This window comes from Acinonyx jubatus, chromosome A1, assembly GCF_027475565.1.
Source record: "Acinonyx jubatus isolate Ajub_Pintada_27869175 chromosome A1, VMU_Ajub_asm_v1.0, whole genome shotgun sequence".
In the NCBI taxonomy this organism is placed as follows: domain Eukaryota; kingdom Metazoa; phylum Chordata; class Mammalia; order Carnivora; family Felidae; genus Acinonyx; species Acinonyx jubatus.
Window position 1 is genome coordinate 225119861 of NC_069380.1, and position 20620 is coordinate 225140480.

Here is a 20620-nt window from a genome sequence, read left to right on the forward strand (position 1 = left end):
AAATTAGAATTTATGTATCTCATTTGCTCTAATTCAGAAGGGTAAATAATAAAAATTTATGTCTTTTATTTCCTCTAATACAGAAGGCTAAATAATTAGATTATGGTTTCCAAGCAGCAAAGCACAACTGGGGCACTTTTGCTGGGCGGGTGTGTGGGAGGCAAACACATGACCTTTGTTGATTCAAAGCGCTTTGTTTCTCAAAGCTTGAGTTGAACATTTATAAAAAAAAAAGGTGAAGTGACTATTGAAATTTAATTAGTGAGGGCTTTGCAAAGAAGCCCATCTTCATGGCTATGTTAAATCAATTTTCTCGCTTTGTTATAAAAAGGTTAATATACTATTATATTAGGACAAGGTCAATTGACAATAATTATGTACTATTAGATTTGGAAGATCCACTCACTCTTCTAGTACCCAGTGAATTTCTAAGTTGTTACTGGCATATTCAACTCAGATGTCACTCTTTTTCCTGTTACTAATGTGAACCAATAGTAAACTTCCAGAGACCTCATTTAGCTTTCCTTTGGCATTATGCCTTATAGTCAAAGATGGAAAAGTGTTAAGCTGGTATATTATGTGTTTCTAATTTTTAAAAAAGCATATTGATTTCAATAATCTTTTCCCAGTGACCCAATTCAATATGTTTATTTAGGAAATCATTATTCTGTTTTCTCTCAACCCTCTACCTCTGTTCCCTAAAATTCACTCTATCTTTGCCGCTAACCTGAAACTCCTGAATCATAAGAATTTCCTGAGCAAATGCAATGACCTTTTTCTTTTCATCTTATTAAAAAATTCTTTTAAGTCTTCATCTCTCTTGCTGATTTTTTACACTAAATCCCTGTTTTTCTGACCTTCATTTTGTCCATGAAGCGAATATTCCCGGAAGGTTCATTGAAATGCCAATATTCAATTATGGATTCAAATTAAATTCCATATATATTACATTATTTGAAATTGGCCTTTTCTAGGCAGAAAGGAACTAAGATTGCATATGACCACAAAAATTCCAATGCTTTTACTATTGTTTGCTTTTTTTCTTTTCTAAAAATATATATACTATGGCATTTGGGTGAAAATCAGTATTGTTCAGTGTTAAATTGTAGAGTTATGAGTGTATTAATTTAGGTTGAAGGAAGTAGTAAAGTCTGGCAGTTTGAGGAAGCAACTGAATTGTTCCCCCAACTCCCTAGGTGAAACATCTGACGAGGCTGATGCCGAAATGCCCAAAATTTATGAGCCAATTGAATCTTTTGATCACCTAAAGAAGCGTTTGACTATGTTCCTGCAGCTGTATAACGAGAGCATCCGTGGCACCGGCATGGACTTGGTGTTCTTCGATGATGCCATGGTTCACTTAGTCAAGGTCAGTGGCCACGCCCAGTAACACCTCCCCAAAGTGATGGACGTGGGGCTTCAAACCAGAATTTTTTCCCCTCTTTTGTTTTCATCTCCTAAGAGAATATTCAGTGTAAAAAATCAACTCAATGTTGGAGTCCAGTTTAATTTCGAAACTGCAACATGTGACACCTATAGGCGGAAAATCAGCCTGAAAATCAGAGCATGTAGACTTCCAACGTGTGATATAATCTTATTCAGTGTTGCTACACAGCTTCCAGCTCAATGTTTTCACTACGTAGAATGAATGTGGTTGACATCTGAGTTCAAAGCACAGGCAGAAAGTCTGCTTATTTTTTGTATTCTGCAAAGGAGAGCTGTAAAAAGTAGTGCGTAAGCTTTGAAGACATTATGCTTAGTGACATAAGCTAGTCACAGAAGGGCAAACACTGGATGATTCCAGTTGTCTGAGGTACGTAGGATAGTCGAATTCATAGAGACAAGAAAGTAGAATGGTGATTGCCAGGGGTGTAGGGATAGGGAGAGTGGGGAGTGTTTAGTGGTACAGAGTTTCACTTTTGCAGGATGGAGAGTTTTTGTGGTGGTTGCACCACAATGCCATTGACCGATATGCCTAATGGTCAAGATGGGAAGTTTTAGGTCACATGTATTTTACCACAGTTAGAAATGATAATAAGAAAATACCGCATGAACAATTGACTTTGAGCTGGGTGAAAATTTTGCTAGAATGAAATTTACCAGGAAAGTACATTTTCCTTTCTGCTTTGTCATAGGGGTCATTCAGTATCTCTTCCTAAGATAGTTGATTTGCAAAGACTGGAAACAAAATATGTTATTTACTTGATAACTTATGTGATCTAATTTATTTGTGGTAGTAGAGAATCCCATTTTATTTATTTATTTATTTATTTATTTATTTATTTATTTATTTATTTATTTAGAGTGCGGGCAAGTGTGTGAGTGGGGGAAGGGCAGAGGGAGAGGGCTTGAGAATCTTAAGCAGGCTTCATGCTCAGCAAGGAGCCCCATGGAGGGCTTGATCTCACGACCCTGAGATCATGACCTGAGCCCAAATCAAGAGGTGGATGCTTAACTGACTGAGCCACCCAGGTGCCCCAAGAGAATGCCATTTTAAATCTGTTGCTGATATTCTCACTTTGTTGACGTCAACTTCTTTCTCAGACTACATCCTTTCAGTTAGAAAAAGGACAGCTTGAGGCTGAATTCCATTGCTTAGGTTTAATCATGAGGAGCAACCTTATAATTGCAAATTGTCTCCTCTCATAATTACTGAATCTAGAGTTCATCTAGACGACCCTCCCTCTGAAAGCAGAAGAGGGTGGGGAAGGCTCCAGGACATCAGGAAGAGGGAGGAAGACGGAGAGGCTGGTCTGGGTTGGGTACCGCTCCCCCACTGCTGCCCCCGCCGCCCCCTGCATGAAGGCATTTAGCTTGGACACTTAGAATACTCAGAATCTGAGACATCTGTGCTGAATTATGAGCACAGATATCCTTCCAAATGTAAATAATGATAGTCATATTTAATTATTAAAAGGAAGAAGAAAAAAAAAGAAAATGATACCAAAAGCAACTTCATAACTAACGTCTCTTGGGGACAAAATCTGACTGGCCTAGGATTTCATAATGGCTCAGATTGAAATGAGGCTATTGTTGGGGCCCCTGGGTGGCTCAGTCGGTTGAGCGTCCTGCTTCAGCTCAGTCATGATCTCTCAGTCTGTGAGTTCGAGCCCCGTGTCGGGCTCTGTGCTGACAGCTCAGGGCCTGAAGCCTGCTTCGGATTCTGTGTCCCCCTCTCTCTCTGCCCCTCCCCCACTCATGCTCTGTCTCTCTCTGTCTCAGAAATAAATAAAATTTAAAAATATTAAAAAAAAAGAAATGAGGCTATTGTTAGTCTCGTGCTTGAATAAGTTCTCTAGAACTGTCTCATTTCTGTGTTTCAAACACAGAGTATGAGCGATAAGTATGAGCGATGAGCATTTCTTCACTTCAAAATTGTGGGCACATGACATTTGAGGCACAGGTGACTCAGCACAGGGTCTTTGACTGTTTGCCTCAGTTTCTCTCTCAGGCTCTTGTGTCTGCTCTTGAATTGGCTGAAGAATTCCTGACTGGAGTTCTTGAGCTAAGATGCTACATTCCTCACAGTCTCCTAGGCTGACCCTCTCTTCTATTTGCTTGTTTCCTGTGGATAATACATCCAAAGTGTCACATGGATGTGAGCCTTGAAAATATGTGACCTAGGTATAAGATGTGATAGAAGCTACAAGATAGAATTAAGATGAAAATTATAGCAAAACAGGATGTGATATGAGACCAGGCATATTTCTTAGTTCCTTTCTTCAGTAAACTAATGATTTCTTCTGGGCTCCTGGGTAGCTCGGTTAAGCATCCGACTCTTGATTTTGGCTCAGGTCATGATCTCAGGGTTGGGAGATTGAGCCCTGCATCAGGCTCCGTGCTTAAGATTCTCTCTCTCCCCTCCCCCATTCTCTCTCTCTCTCAAACTAAAATAAAATAAAATAAAATAAAATAATGATTTTCTTTCAAAACAGAGAATATCTCTGTGACAGTTCTTTTGCCTCTTTGGTTAAGATTTGAACCATGACATGTGTGGTTTTTTGTGGTCTCGCCCCTGCCTAGCACTCTAGCCTGTGGCTTATGCTCAGCTTAGCATGTAATCAAGCAAAATCAGCTACCCATGATGAAACGCACCCTTCTTCCAGACAACTTCACCCACGTGCATTCCCAACAAGTGCCACGTCGTGTGGAATTTATCTGTGTTGTGTGTTTGTCTTCCCTGCTGGGCAGCAAGCTTGTGAGTGTGGGGCACCCAGTTTATTCACTTCAGTATTCACAGGACGGAGAATAGGCACGCTTGAGATGCTTGATAAATGGGATTGGAATTTAACCAAGTCCCCACTGAGGCCCTAGCCAACCCTTTGCTGCCTCATCTCCTGATGTTTCTGGACCTAGTACTGAAGTTCCCACCTCCTAGGGATACCCCAGGCCTTTTGTCGACTCTGAGACTTTGTGCACCCCAGCCCCTCTTCTTAAAACGTAGCCCAACTCCTGCCTGGCCTGCCCACTTCTTTGTAGGAGACTCGTAGTTATCTTTCAAGATCCAGATCACGCTCCAGCTCCACACCTGAGAGTTGCCTTTGCCCAGCAGCACTGTTTCGTTTGCCGCCATTTTTACCTGTTTCCACATGCAGCGTGGTACATCCCCACGTTTCTGTTAGCAGGTCTCTCTCCTCTGTTGGCACATGAGCACCTGTGGGGCAGGCTGGGCATTGCTAATTTTTAAAATATTTGCTAAAGGAATTGAAAAATGAATAGTTTATCTCACAATCTATAGAGTAGGAGAAAGATAGTACCATTTGAAGGTCCTATTTGACTGCGTTTTCTCCTTTATTTCTTTTTGTATTCTAGGGTATGAGTTTTTGAATCTCTTTTAAACCCTTCTACTTATTTATTCATGTATATGTTCATTTGTCGTATGCAGTTTGAGTGTTTAACGTGTGCTAGAAACTGGGAATGGAATATTGTAATGTAAGATCTAGGCTGGTTTCAGGAAAAGATATTGGGTGGAGGTTCCCAGTACCTAATTATCAACAATTATTTCAACCCTTAATAAATATATTCACCAACACCAACGGAAGGAAATGGTTAGGACAAAAGACATAGATTTGAAAAATATTAACCAAGGAAACACAGAAGATTCCAGTGTGGCTTTCAGTAGCCCCTTACCTGCCTTATCTGTGCCTCTTGAAATAGTACCACGGAAAGAATATGAATAGACAGCAGCAAAATCATTCTTGCCAGTACTGTTCCTTACCTGCCTACAACAACTCCCCTGCCTACAACTGAGTAGGAGCCTGGAAGGACCAGTGTGCCACCCACCCATGCCACAGGCTCTTAGGCCCACAACAGAGACGTGAACATGATCTTCCTTTCCAGGGGCTCACACTACATTGGGAGAAATAATCCAACAGCCATGAGTAGTCCCAGAATTTTATTATATCTGAATAAAAAGAAAAAAAGAGTAGTCCCAACAGGAATAAAGCGTAGCCCCTGCCACAGGAGGTAATCCTGAGAAAGGATGTTTACCAATATGTTCGTCAACATATTGCTAATTCCAGGTTACCCCAGCCACATACAGGTGATCCGTCTCAGCTCCATTCTCACTATCATTAGTCTACAGAAAAGTGGGTATCACACCAATACCCCAGGCTCAGACTGCAGTTAGGTCGGAAAGAGAAGTAGTTATCATGTAAAGAGAAAAAAGCATCCAGGAGAATCCTACACTGAATCCCCTCTGTGGGGGTGTTGGAAGCCTGATGGTGTAAGCAATTCATCAGTAACAATAAAGCTAAAGAAACATGGGCTTCTGAACACCTGGGTGGCTCAGTTGGTTAAGCGTCTGACTTTGGCACAGGTCAGCATGTCTCACGGTTCGTGAGTTCCAGCCCCGTGTGAGGCTCCATGCTGACAGCTCAGAGCCTGGAGCCTGCTTTGGATTCTGTGTTGCCCTCTCTCTCTCTCTCTCTCTCCTCCTTCTCTCCCCTCCTTCCTCCTCTTTCTCCTCCTCCTCTTCTTCTTCTTCCTCCTCCTCCTCCTCCTCGTCATCTTCCTCTTCAAAATTCCATCACCAATGCCACAGTTTGGAAATTTTCTTCCCTTCGATTTAAATGTTCTGCCATTGTTCAAATGTGGAAGATATTCTGATCAACTCTTCTGTATTCCAAGGATATACATTGTCTTGAAATTTCAGTCTCTTTCCTGTCCCACTGCGTTAGATTGGGAGACTGAAAGGAAACATCCAAGTCTCCTCTATTTCTTTTCTTTAAAACCCAGAGCAGGCCAAAGAGGGACTTCAGCTGACTTCTCTGTACTCATCTCCTCTTGTTTCCCAAAGGCGCCCCCAACATATGCCCTGTCTGGTACTCTTCAAACACCATTCTATTTCAGAAATGCTGTCCTTCATCCAGCCAGCGTCTTTCTCCATTCCGATCCTGAGACACATATGGCTTCCCAAATGCTTCTTTTGCGTAAAGAGGAAAAAAATGGAATATTTACATGTTGAACAATGATCTGTGTCTTTTCTATTCCGCATTCTAGATCTCACGTGTCATTGGCACGCCCCGGGGAAATGCCCTCCTGGTGGGGGTGGGCGGATCAGGAAAGCAGAGCCTGACGAGGTTGGCTTCGTTCATTGCTGGCTATACTTCCTTCCAGATCACTCTGACAAGGTAACAAGCTTTCACTTTAATTAACCTGAAATGGATTTTGATAGCAGGTTCTCAGAGGCCACTTGAATTTAGAATGCATTTTTCTTAAACATAAGGAATCATAATCATTTTCCTTCTTAAATGTTGAGTTATCATTGTCCCCTTTCAACCTTTGTTGTAGATATGAAATTTTCACATTAATAATTTGCTTTTGAGATATTTCAGCCTCTTGTTGTAAATAGCTGCCCCCCTGCACTTATGCATGCCATGAGTGTTACGTGTATTCCTTTTGGTGTATTTCGGAAGAAACTTCTCCCTACTAGATGTTAATTCAGGTTTCAAGAATGTTAACAAACTAGAAAAATAACTGAAAAATTTGTATTTATTCATTTATTCGTACATTTAAAAATATTTGTCGAACACCAGCTATGCACCAGGCACTGGCTAGGTGCTAGGGAGCACATGGCAAGTCTGGCTCGTGTCATGACAGAGCTTACAGTAGTCAAGGGGTCAGGCACCTGAGCAGTTCATTCAGTAAGGTGTCGTATGTAGGGGGCGCCTCAGTCGGTTAAGCGTCCGACTTCAGCTCAGGTCATGATCTCATAGCTTGTCAGCTCGAGCCTCGTGTCGGGCTCTGTGCTGACAGCTCTGAGCCTGGAGCCTGCTTTGGATTCTGTGTCTCCTTCACTCTCTTCCCCTTTCCCATTTGCTTGCACGCGCGCTCTCTCTCTCTCTCTCTCTCTCTCTCAAGAATAAATAAACTTTAAAAAAATAAAAAAAAATAAGGTGTCGTATGTAGGTGCTATCTATGAGAAAGAAATAAATGCAGACCAGCTCCTACTGAAACATGAGGGAAGGACTCCTAACCTAGTGTGGGGGATGGTCAGAAAAGGCTTTCCGGAGGAAAAGATGGAAACCTGAATAAGAATAGGAGTTATCTCAGAGAAGAGGAACGATAAAGAACGTTCCAGGCAAAAAAGATCAGCACATGTGAAGTCACATTGAGGCCCTGGAAGAAGTAAAATATGGGTGGGTGTGCAGCATAAGATACTAAGTGGGGAAGGAATAGAAAAGGAGGCCTTTGAAGATATGATAAGGAATTTAGACTTTATCCTAGAGCAACAGAAAACCATTAATGAGTTACCCCTAGGAAGCGCCTATGGGTTTGTATGTACAGAAAATGGATGGAAGGGGCTAAATAGGAATAGTTATAAGGTGTCCCAGGGATTTAGGCAAGGGATAATGGGACTTGAGTGGTAGCAGTAAGAATGGAGAAAAAAGGATAGACTTGAGATCATTGGGAAGTGGAACTATTGGACTTGATCCATCCTAGTTCTGGCTTGGAAAGATGATGCATACACTGATGCAAACACTCCTCAAGATAGGGAACCCCAGGACGGTTGTTCTCGGACAACCGTGTGTGGGGTGGGCGGAACCAGGAAGTGAAGAGTCAGCATGAAGAGAAAAGCAGGGGTGATTCAAAGGGGCTGAATTTCAGGATTAACCAAGATGAGAAACAGGAGGCCAGTTTGCGAAGTTTAGTTGGGCTGAAAATTATAAGAGGTGAACCTGTAGGTGTGGGACTAGGAAGTCTTGCCTTTTGGGCGTTGCTCTAGAGTTTTGGTTTGGCCCAGTAGGGCAAAGTGTACCCATCTGTCTTACTGATGGAGGCCTATAGATATCTACTAGGGCAAAGATCGAAAATGATTAAACACTGGGTTTAAGGCCCAGATATTCATGTGTTGTTGTTACACTTTCCATTTGATTCAGATTATAGGCTTCTCTGCTTGGAGAATAAATCTAAAAGATTGCTGGTTTTTGTTTTGTTTTGTTTTTTTGTTTTTTGTTTTTTGTTTTTGTTTTGTTTTCAAGTACTAGGACAGAGAGAAATAATTCTAATTGCCTTGTGTATAATTGTTCTAGTTTGGATAGAAGCAGAATTTGATAAATGATATCCTATACAGGAAAGAGACTGGGCTCTGAGATTTTTTTTTAGTGTTGTTTATTTATTTATCTTGAGAGACAGAGAGAGAGAATGTGAGGGGAGGGGCAGAGACAGAAGGAGAGAGAGAATCCTAAGCAGGTTCCACTCTGTCAGCACAGAGCCCTATGCAGGGCTCAATCTCACAAATCTTGAGATCATGAACTGAGCCAAAGTCAAGAGTCAGATATTTAACCGACTGAGCCACCCAGGTATCCCTGGAGATTTTTGTTCCCAACATTTATTTAAAACTGTATAGTTTTCAAAGCACTTTTATATGCCTAGGCTAATTTGGTCTTTAAAAGAGCTTTATGGGTTAGCAGGGCATATAATATTAGCCTATCTTACAGTGGAGACTCTATCACTTGTGGGAAATCCCAGATCTACCTGGGAATTAACCAACAGTATTTTTGGTTTCTGGTCTGGCTGGGCTTTGTGCTGCAATGCCTCAGGAAAAATATCTTGCACCTCCTCTCTCTGTGATAAATTAGTTCCTCTGCATGTCATAGTGGGAACGCTCTGTTACTAATGGAAAGGAGGGCCAAGGCCTGCTAGCCTTCCCATTGCCTTCAAGAGGCCATCTTACTGCCTACACCTCTGCATAGCTATGTGGCCAAGAATCAGGAAGCAAGAGCCTCACATTCTGGAAACACAGACATTTGTAAGAAGGCTCAGGTCATTATTTGAGGCAGCGGGCCCTTGATCCAGGGGACTGGACTGGAAGTTTTTCCAAGTCAGGAGAAGCTGGGATGAGGTATTTTTTTTTTTCCTCTCTGTCTCCCTCTCTAATGGGGAACTGCATCTTTGAAATTCTTTTCTAATCTCTCAGATCTCACTTCTCTAGACATTTTCTTAAAATATTGATGCCTGGTAGTGGGATTTCTGGTTCTAGGATTTAGGGTTTAGATGATCAAAAAGCACAGAGTATAGAAGTTAAATATTTAGTAGCTTTAAAAAAAATCAGAAGGCCATTTGCTCTTGTGCTTTGAACTCTGAGTTTATTTAATGACAAAAAATTTCAAATAATAATTCAGTAAGTCTGAATCTCTAGGATTGGAAGATCTTTATTTTTACTTTTGGTGGTAATGGGCTGCCCTGTATTGGGACCTCTCTAATATTTCATGATTGCAGGCTGACTTCCACTAAAGGATTGCTTTTCATCGTGAAAGAAGATTTAGAGTGTGATATTCCGTGTTTCCAGCTAGTCTCCTACTGTGTACTGATTGCTCAGAAAACTCTTTTATGTGGGCCCCAAAGATGTGTTGGAGGATGAGAGGGCAACATTCTTTTTTTAATATTTTACTATTTAAGTAATTTCTCTACACCCAATGCAGGGCTCGAATTTACAACCCCGAGGTCAAGAGTCACCCACTCTTCCGATGGAGCCAGCCAGGCGCCTCGAGAGGGCACCATTTGTAATGAGGCATGTCCCTCACCCGAAAGAATAAGACTTGAAATTGCTTCATTTAGATTAATTTGTGAGGTGTCATTACAATTCCAATGGCAGATAGGTCCTTAGTAAACATCCCAATTTAACCTTTGTTTTAGCGTTACCAACAAGTATTTTCAAAATGAAACATATATGGCTTCGGATGACACTTCGTTATGGTAAAAACAGTATTTTGGTTTCAGGTTGACTTTTTACTCTAGGTTTTTATTTTGTGTCCCAGCTGTTTCATGATATGTGGAGTTTAAAAATCAGTTTCATATTTGCAGGTAAATATAATGTGATTTGACTTGATGTTGACTTATTGTGGTGATCTTTTAACAATATATGCGAGTATGGAAATACTATGTTGTGCAACTGAAACTAACATAATGTTATATGTCAATTATGCCTCAAGAAAAAAAAGAGTTCTTAACTTTAGCAAATAAGGAAATACTCAAAATTTTCACAAAATGGTGCACCTCTATTACTCCCAAAGGAGTAGGTATTCAGCACTGAAAGAAAGTTTTAAAAATCAATTTCATCCTTGTAAGTAAATACAATGAACCAGTAACATTCCCATACAATAAAATTCTTATCTGATGGACCAATATCGCACTTCTTTTTATTAACCAAATGGCATAAAGCATTGTTATAACAATCTTTTCCTTCCCATCAAAATAATTTAGCTAATGACACAATGACAATATTTCTTTAGGTCCTACAACACATCAAATCTAGTGGAAGACCTGAAGATTTTGTATAGAACGGCTGGACAGCAAGGCAGAGGAATCACTTTCATCTTCACGGACAACGAGATTAAGGATGAGTCAGTTTTGGAATACGTGAACAATGTTTTATCATCGGGGGAGGTAGGAGTTCATATAGCTTCATGCATTTTGACTCTTCAGATGGCCTCCAGCTTGAGAGCTCTCTGTGTCCTTCCATCACAGTTGTTGAATGAGTGCTATTATGGGGGATTAGGAGATCCCTATTAGGAAGAAATGCTTTTTCTGTTGGGTTTGGAGAATAAAAGTGAGCTGATTGGATATTCGATATGTCCATTTACCCCCTCCAAGGACTATGACTTTGCAGTTAATAATAGAATCGTTTGTGTATTTTAAAATGTGGGGTATCTTATCTTGAGGACTTGGCTAATTGTTTTAAAAAAGGATGTGTAAAGCTTTTTATTTTGCTGTAGTCCTAATAGTTTATTTTTGCTTTTGTTTCCCTTGCCTGAGAAGACACATCTAGAAAAAATGTTGCTAAGGCTAATGCCACAGACCACTGCCTATGTTTTCTTCTAGGAGTTTTATGGTTTCAGGTCTTATATTTAGGTCTTTAAGCCATTTTCATTTCATTTCATTTCATTTCATTTCATTTCATTTCATTTCATTTCATTTCAGTTATTTTGTTTATGTTTAGAGAGACAGAGAAAGAGACAGAATGTGGGTAGAGAGGGAGAAAGAGAATCCCAAGTAGGCTCCATGCTCTCAGCACAGAGGGCTTGATCTCACAAACTGAGATTATGATCTGAGCTGAAATCAAGAGCTGGACACTCAACTGATCAAGCTACCCAGACTCCCCATTGCCATACTGTTTTATTATGGGTTTGCAGTTCATTTTGAAATCTGGAATTGTGATACATTCATCTTTGTTCTTCCTTTTCAAAGTTGCTTTGGCTATTGGGGGTCTTTTGTGGTTCCATACAAATATTAGGATTATTCTAGTTTTGCAGAAAATACTGTTGGTACATTGATAGGGATTGCATTGAATCTGTAGATTGCTTTGGGAAATATGGACATTTAATAACATTAATTCTTTCAATCTATTAGTATGGAGGTGTGCTCAATCGGTTGAGCATCTGACTCTTGATTTTGGCTCATGTTATGATCTCATGGGTTCATGGGATTGAGCCCCGTGTCAGGCTCTGTGCTGACAGTGTGGAGCCTGCTTGGGATTCTCTCTCTCCTTCTTGCCTGCCCCCCACTCACATGCATGTATGCTCTCTCTCATTCAAAATAAATAAGTAAACATTTAAAAAAATCTATAAGCATGGAATGTCTTTCCATTTGTTTGTGTCATGAGGACTTTTGTTAATTTTTAAAGGTGAGTTTTAGGACACAAATGGAGGAAAGATATCATATCATATCAATCATATGTATTGACCTATGTATTTTGATCTGTTTGTATATGCCTGTACTGAATTTGAATGTTCGCACTTCTTTTGAAGGTCTCCAACCTATTTGCTCGTGATGAAATTGATGAAATTAATAGTGATCTCCTATCAGTCATGAAAAAAGAATACCCCAGGCGCCCTCCTACCAATGAGAACCTGTATGACTACTTCATGAGTCGGGTCCGGCAGAACCTTCACATTGTGCTCTGCTTTTCACCTGTGGGGGAGAAATTTCGAAATCGAGCTTTGAAGTTCCCTGCCCTTATTTCAGGATGCACCATTGACTGGTTCAGCCGATGGCCTAAAGATGCCTTAATTGCTGGTTAGTGTGGTGGACATTTTTGTCAGTTTTTGGTTAACACTGTGTGTGTGTGTGTGTGTGTGTGTGTGTGCGCGCGCACGCGTGTTTATTTATTTATATTCTGTGCTGTTTGTTCTCTCTGTACAGGATTGAGTCAAAAGTCACTTTGTCCAGCAGTTTAGGATATTTCCAAGATGCTGCTCTTTCATATTAGGTAGCTAATTTTTCCCCGATTGTGGTTATCAGAAAGTGATCTTCGGTCTGTACTCCCTTGGATTAATTTCCAGTGATTCTAGTCTTCTCAGGGATGCTTAAAGGCTTTGTCTCAGTTGGATCCCCAGACACGTTCCAGGATGTCCCAGGAAGGCACTGAGGTTTTAACTGCTTTGATAGCATTTGTGTTCTTTTCAAAGTGGATTGGCCAATCTCAGAGTAGTTGAAGCCAAATGTCTCTTGGACATTTTGTTCTCGTGGCTGCAGTGCTGGAAATCAAAGAAGAAGACATTATCCAGCAGTCCTCTGATGGTTCCTATCCTTGAAAGGAATGTTAGCTAGAGTGTTCTGGGACTTGGATCCTTGCTGCTTCCACTTCTGTGGAAGAGATGTTAGTAGAGGAGATGTTAGAGATCATTGAGTTTATGTTTTTTCAGCTTTGGGTGAGAAATTGTTTGTGGATATTTTAAGTGATCCGGATGTTTAGGCCTCACTCACCCTTGACCTGTTGTATCAGAATCTCAGGGGTGCCCTGTCTCACGGCAGTGGTTTTTCAAACTTTTTGTCTGGTTATGTTTTAATAATAATTCAGAAGAGTCCTATTTCCCAGTAATACGTTGCTGGTAGCCTTGGTAGATAAAAGTGAGGTGAAGGAGTTGAGGAAGGGGCTGGAGCTTGCCCTCCCAGCCCCAGCCTACGTATGTGTCACACCCACATCTGGCGCTCCAGTTCTATGGTGCCCAGCGTGAGAACGACCGATTAGCCCATCTCCTACAGATGGAGACACGGGGGACGCTGAAGCCGAGGGACTTGTCAGAGATTTAAGAAGCACTAGGATCTGTACTGGGGGAGGAACCCAGGTTTTATAGATTTATATATATTTTTAACAAATTCTTATCCACTGGGGACATTGTATTCTCTGCAAACTGCTGTTGACAATAATGTTTTTCCAATCTGTGGCTTTTAAACACAGAATGTTTTTACATATTCAAAGTACACATGTACATTTTCCTCTTTTGTCTTCTAAGGTTTGAGAAAAGGCCAGTGATTTAAAATTTTAAGTCCTCTTAAAATGTAAACACAACTAAGGGTAAAGCTTTAAAATTCCTTGAAGTAGGATATAAATGCAGAGCACACAATGACAGAATTTAAGAGCTATATTAAAGTTAACTATGAAACATGGTAATTAGTATGCAAGTACTTTGTAGGGTGGCATGTAAGGTATTATTATGAACAATAAAATACCAATTTCAGGTGACAAACATTGTAATATACCATAATTAAGATGATTTAATTTAAATATGGAGCCCTTCCTGCTAGGTCTGTATTTCAATCATTTCTTTTATTACAAGACAAAGGCCTCACTGATCTTTCCTTTGTTAATTTCTCACAAATCTGCCCCTTTCTTATAAATCTCATCGTATCAACCCAAGCCAGGATTGCACGGAGGTCAGGGAAGTTTTCATTTCCGTGTAGTTGTTTCCTAGCTGCTGTCCTGACTTTCAACGGATGCGGCTCCTTGTTTGTTTATTGCGAATGTATTTATTGAACTCCATGCTGTTTATAGAGCCAGGCATAGTAGGGGGTAAGGTGGGCTTGTGTCTTCAGTCCGGATCCTCTTCCCAGGCAAGCTCATTGTCATCCTTCTGGGTGATGTGCCCCATCAACTTTTCTCTCTAGTCTCGTCAGTCCTCTGGCTGCCTGCTTGATACATTCTGTGCACTTGGCTGCCTGCTTGATACATCCTCATGGGGGCTTTACAGACCTCTACTCCACATGTCTGCAGCTGAACTGCCTCTCCTCTGGTCCCTTCCCCAGGAAGTCCCACCATCGTCCACAAAACCATGCAATCAGAAAGCTTTGTCTTTGTCTTGAACATCCCAGCTTCCTTCAGCTCTCAAGTCTGCTCCATTGGCAAATCACTTTGACTTTATCTTTTTCTTTTAAGTTTATTTATTTATTTGGGGCGGGAGGGTCAGAGAGAGAGGGAGAGAGAGAATCCCAAGTAGCCTCCACACCGCAGCTCATAGCCTGACACGGAGCTCAATCTCATGAACCATGAGATTATGACCAAAGCCAAAATCAAGAGTCAGATGCTTAACCAACTGAGCCCCCCAGGTACCCCATGTTGACTTTATCTTTTAAATACTGGGGGACTGTCTCTAGCACTTTCCCTCTCACAGATGTCGTAGGCCAAGCTGTCATTGTCACTCACCTGGAAAACCCAGATCACTTTCTAATGACCTCTCCTCCTCTTCCAGCTGTCTGCCATCTATCCCACAATGCTGACAGAAGAATGAGGAAAACACAAACCCAACCACACAGCTTTCTACTTAGAACCTCGCATGACCTCCCCGTGCTCTTGGGAGAAAGGCCACGTTAGGTAGCCTGGCCTCCCAGACTGGCAAGCGTGGCCCTGCCCACCCCCCATCTTCCCTTGAGGTCACTCTTTCTTCCTATTCTGTTCTTCTCGATCCTTGAACAGGCTGCTTTTTCTTCCCATGTGACACCCTCCTCCTCCATCCTATTGAACCCTCCTCCCTTTGTCTGGATGGTGCTGGCTCAGTCAAACTTCCCTTCCTAAGGGGAACAATCCTGCCTCCCCTTCTCCCCACAAAACTGATCCCATGGTATCACTTCATAGCACTCTGTGCTCTTCCTTCCTGGGGCTAACCACAGTCTGCCATTTGTATAGTTGTGTGTTGATCTGGCCCACTAGACTAAAAACTCCATGAAGTCAAGGACTACCTATCTTTTATTCACAATCTGGGCAGCTACCAGTGCTGAATGAATGAGTCAGTCTGTCAAAGCTGATTTACTTGCAGTCTTCTCTAACCCAACACAAATCTCTCTCTTTTTCTCCCCAGATACACCTCTTTTGTTTGTCCTCTGAATGTGCTTTAATCATACTTATTCTCCATGCATTGTCCCCCTTAGATCAAGAATATTCTCTTCAGTTTCCTCTGTTTATCTAAGTTCCAGAGCTTAGTCAGAACTCAACACATCCTTCACTCTTTTTTTGTTCTCTAAGGAATATTTAGTTTCCCGCCCTCCCATCTTGGACCTCCTATATCTTAGCATGTAGACTTTATATCATGTACCTGGTATTGAAATCTTCTTAAACTATTGATAACCTGTAATTTTTTGTGGTATGTCTTCAGTCTAGTCTGGTAAGTGTTTACTGTGCTAGTCACAGCAGTGGATAAAATAAGATATAAGGCATAGCTCCTTTATTTAGTAAATACAAAATCTTGTTGGGAAAACCAACATCTACGCACCTAATATTAACCTTGCTTCTGTTAATTTGAAAGAATACCATGTGTGGGCATTGCAAATACTTAATATACTTAGGAACTTAAGTGTTGTTTATTCTTCTTGGAAAACTAGCCGTGAGGTTTCTAGAAACAACCTTATTTAAGTTGTCTTCAGGATTCTGGTTCTAAGTTAAATTATTATCTCCAGCCACATCAGAAAGGAAATACATGATTTCATTTGTGTTAGTATATATCATTTAGATTATACTATTTCCCATAAAATATTAAATTGTATATTTTTATAATTAATTAATATTTTATTGATATTTTATTCTTTAACAAAATTTTTTTTAATTTTTACTTTTGAGACAGAGAGAGAGCATGAATGGGGGAGGGGCAGAGAGAGAGGGAGACACAGAATCCGAAGCAGGCTCCAGGCTCTGAACTGTCAGCACAGAGCCTGATGCGGGGCTAGAACCCATGAATGGTGAGATCATGACCTGAGCTGAAGTCAGACGCTCAACTGACTGAACCACCCAGGCGCCCCGATTAATATTTTATTCTTTAAGATGCACTTTTTGTTTCTTAAGCCTGTTTATTGAGGTATGAATGGTATACAAAGAGCTGAGCATATTTAAAATATACAATTTGATGTATTTCGAGGTAAATACACACCCATGAGACTATCATCATAATCTGTACCGTAGACAATCCATCACCTCCAGAAGTTTCCTTCTGACTTCTTAACTGTAAGAAGTTCTTAAGTTATTTCTTAATTATTATTATTATTATTTTGTGATAAGAACATGACGTAAGATCTCTTGTAGTAATTTTAAGTATACAAATAGCATTGTTAGCTACAGGCATCATGATACAGAGCAGACTTCTAGGACTTATTCATGAATAGCTAAAACTTTGTACTTTTTGTTACTTTCTGACTGGGAGGAGGGGGAAATGGGACCCCCTCTTCCTAGTCCCTGGCAATCACAGTCCTCTCTGCTTCTATGAGTCTGACACTTCAGATTCCTCCTGTAAGTGGTATCATGGAGTATTTGTCCTTCTGTGTCTGGCTTATTTCACTTAGCATAATGCCCTCCACGTTCATCCATGTTGTTGCAAATGGCAGGTGTCTTTTTTTTTTTTTTTGGCAGGGTGTCTTTTTTAAGGCCGAATAATATTCTATTGCATGTATATCCATTTAACCATCAACAGACATTTAAGTTGTTTCCACGTCTTGGCTACTGTGAATAACGTTGTTATGAGCACAGGGGCACAGATATCTCTGGGACAGTGATATTACTTCCTTTGGAAATGTGCCTGGAAGTGGGATTGTTGTATCATATGGTAGCTCTATTTTTGATTTTTTGAGGACCCTCCACACTGTGAGGACCCTCCTTTTTTTGCACACCCTTGCCAACATTTGTTATCTTTTGTTTTTTTTTTTTTTTTTGATAATGGTCATCCTAACTGATGTGAAGTGATATCTCATTGTTATTTTGATTTGCATTTCCCTGGTGATTGGTGATGTTGAACACTTTTTCATATATCTGTTGGCCATTTGTATGTCTTCTTTAAAGAAATCTCTTTTCAGTTAATTTATCCATTTTTTTTAGAAAATTTTTTCAAGTTTATTTATTTTCAGGAGACAGAGACAGCGTGAGCAGGGGAGGGGCAGAGAGAGAGAATCCCAAGCAGGATCCACGCTGACAGTACAGAGCCTGATGTGGGGCTTGAACTCACGAAGCATGAGAACATGACCTGAACCGAAATTGTGTCAGACGCCTACCTGACTGAGTCACCCAGGCACCTCCCCACTTTGTCCATTTTAATCAAGTTACTTGTTTTTTTGCTGTTGAGTTGTAGGAGTTATTTATTTCACATGTTGTCTCTTATCAGAGGTACAGTTCGCAAATATTTTCTCCCCCATTCCATAAGCTACTTGTTCACTTGTTAATTGATTTCTTTGCTGTGCAGGAGATTTTTTCGTTTGGTGTAGCCCCATGTTGTTTTTGCTTTTGCTGCCTGTGCTTTTGGTGTCATGTCCAAAAATTATGGCCAAGAGCATTGTCAAGGAGCTTACCCATTATGCTTCCTTCTGAGAGTTTTATGGTTTCAGGTCTTATGGTTAAGTCTTTAATCTACTTAATCTATTTTAATCTCAAAATAGATTAAACAATACATAGAGTGTTGTGTATGGTGTAAGACAGTAGTCCGATTTCATTCTTTTGCATATAGATCTCCACTTTTTCCAACACCACTTATTGAAGAGACTATCCTTTCCTCATTGTGTATTCTTGGCACCCTTGTTGAAAATCAATATATATATGGGTTTATTTCTGGACTTTCTTCTGTTCCGTTGGTCTATATGTCTATTTTTAAGGCCAATACCACACTGTTTTAATTACTGTAACCTTGTAATATATTTTGAAATCAGGAAGTGTGACGCCTCCAGTTTTGTTCTTGCTCAGAATTGCTTTGGTTTTTTTGGGGTTTTATGTTGTTCCATATGAATTTTAGGATTGTTTTCTCTATTTCTGTAAAAAAATGCCATTGGAATTTTGATCAGGACTCTATTGAATCTGTAGATGGCTTTGGGTAGTATGGACATTTGAAAATAATAATTCTTCCAAATCATAAACATGTGATGTCTTTTCATGTATTTGTGTTTATTTTAATTTCTTTCATTAGTAGTTTATGGTTTTTAGCGTACAAGTCTTTCATTTCCTTTGATGGAGTTTATTCCTACATATTTTATTCTTTTGGATGCTATCATTATAAATTAGTTCTTCTTAATTTCTTTTTTGGATTGATGTTATTGCACAGAGTATTTTTCTAATTTAAAGATGCTTACTTAGAAGGTTAATACTAGATTTTGTAGTATTTTCATAACTAAAGTGCTTTTGGGAAAAATGTGAGTTTTTTCATATGTGAATTTAAATTGACTAAGTCTCTTGATAAAGCATTTAAAGAAAAATATGCCTTGTTTTATGTTGTAAAGTCTTGTCTTTTCCACCATTTAATAACCTCCATTTTGGCAAACCTTTGTTTTTAGCTTTACATGGCGTTGTCTTGAATGAATTGTTTCTTTAAATGTCTGTATTCTCTTCATTCTGGTGGTCTTGTCTGTATTTTTTTTTCTCTTTTTTGTCCCTTCCTTGGCTACCTTTAGTTTAGTCCTCATTTCCAAGATGGTTTGTCTTTTTCTTCTTATTTCCTGAGCTTAGTCAATTCCTGTTTTCATTTCTTCCTGATACACTATTTGATCAGTTTCTTTTTAACTTTTGAATTTATGATTCAAAGTAGTTTATGACTCATTCAAAGGCTTCTTTGGGGATACTGGCATCAATTTGTGGTGTGTTACAGTTTTAATTTGTTTTTTTTTTTTTTTTGGGAGAATGAGGGGCAGAGGTTTCCATCAGCTGAGGCATTTTGATTTTCCTTTCCTATTTCATTTTTTATTAGGTTTTTTCGTTTAATTCCAGTATTATTAAGATAGTAGTCTTGCATTTCTTAATGATACTCTGTGGTACTAATGTCACTCCTAAACCCATGAACTTTATTTAGATTTCTCCATGGTAAAGATAACTTTTAATATTCTTCTAGATTACATTTTAAATAAGCACATTGTTATAAAAATAGGCCATCTTCACTTGAAAATGAAGTCTCAAGCAAAATCAATAGCATATATATGGTGTATTTTTTTTCAAAGAAGGCCATTTTAAATGTGTGAATAAAATGGCCCTCTTTGAGAATTATTACTTGATTTATAATATACAAGACATGGTCTTATGAGCTAGCCACCCTGCTTCTGCAGCCGCTCACAGCTGGTGATACATCATCAAGAAGGCAGTTTCACGTGCTAACCCCTCAGAAAGTAATGCCAACCACAACAGTATCCACATTTTGTCTGGGAAAATTAGCCTATTTTGCTTATGAAGCACATTAGTCAATAAATATTTTTGGACTTGGTGCTGCAGTTGAATGTGTTTGCTTAGCACTCTAAAAGACTACAGAGTTCAGTTGTCTTTGGATTTCTAAATCAAGGTGACATGGGCTTTGGAGTCCATCATCCTTGGATCGAATAGCCAATCTGCCATCTGCAAGGAAACTCCTCTAAGCCTCATTATTCTTCTGTACAAAAGGTACATATTAAAATTCATCACTTAGGGATGTTGTAAGGATTAACTGATAAGGTTTTGTCAAGATTAGACATGTTTGCCCTCTGAAGGTATCGGTTGAGAATGTGTTTGGCTGTAAGAGAAAACCAGAGAAGTGCTTGCTCAAGCAAGTACTTTTTTCTCCCCCCTTCTCCTGCTGCCAAGAAAATACAGAGCTGTGCAGTCCAGGATGATGCCATTTGGGGGGTCTTACTCCTTCTATCTTGCTGTTGTCCTTAGGGTGTGGCTTTTACTCTTACAGGCACAAGGTGGCTGTTGCATCTCCAGACATTATGTTTGTTGACGCCTTGTGAAATTTGCCTTTTAGTTCAGGGCAACGTTCTTCCCCAAGAAGTTTTGTCTGCACGTCATTGGCCTCAACTGGGTCACCCCTACTTGTAAGAGAGTCTGGACAATCGACGAATTTTAGTTGGGCAGATTGTTGCCTTGAGCAAAATAGAGATTCTTTTAGTAACAAAGAGAGAGGATGGCTGCTGG

At 40.0% G+C, this 20620-nt stretch overlaps 1 protein-coding gene across 2 annotated transcripts in view; it reads left to right on the forward strand.

Annotated features, from left to right (window-relative positions):
- The window catches only part of DNAH5 (dynein axonemal heavy chain 5), a 283808-nt gene that overhangs the window by 192035 nt on the left and 71153 nt on the right, over positions 1 to 20620 (forward strand). For both annotated transcript variants that reach the window (XM_027074356.2, XM_053202043.1), the window contains exons 52-55: positions 1197 to 1369; positions 6502 to 6632; positions 10737 to 10890; positions 12252 to 12519. In XM_027074356.2, the coding sequence (XP_026930157.2) occupies positions 1197 to 1369; positions 6502 to 6632; positions 10737 to 10890; positions 12252 to 12519 (726 nt within the window). The remainder of the gene's footprint in view (positions 1 to 1196; positions 1370 to 6501; positions 6633 to 10736; positions 10891 to 12251; positions 12520 to 20620) is intronic.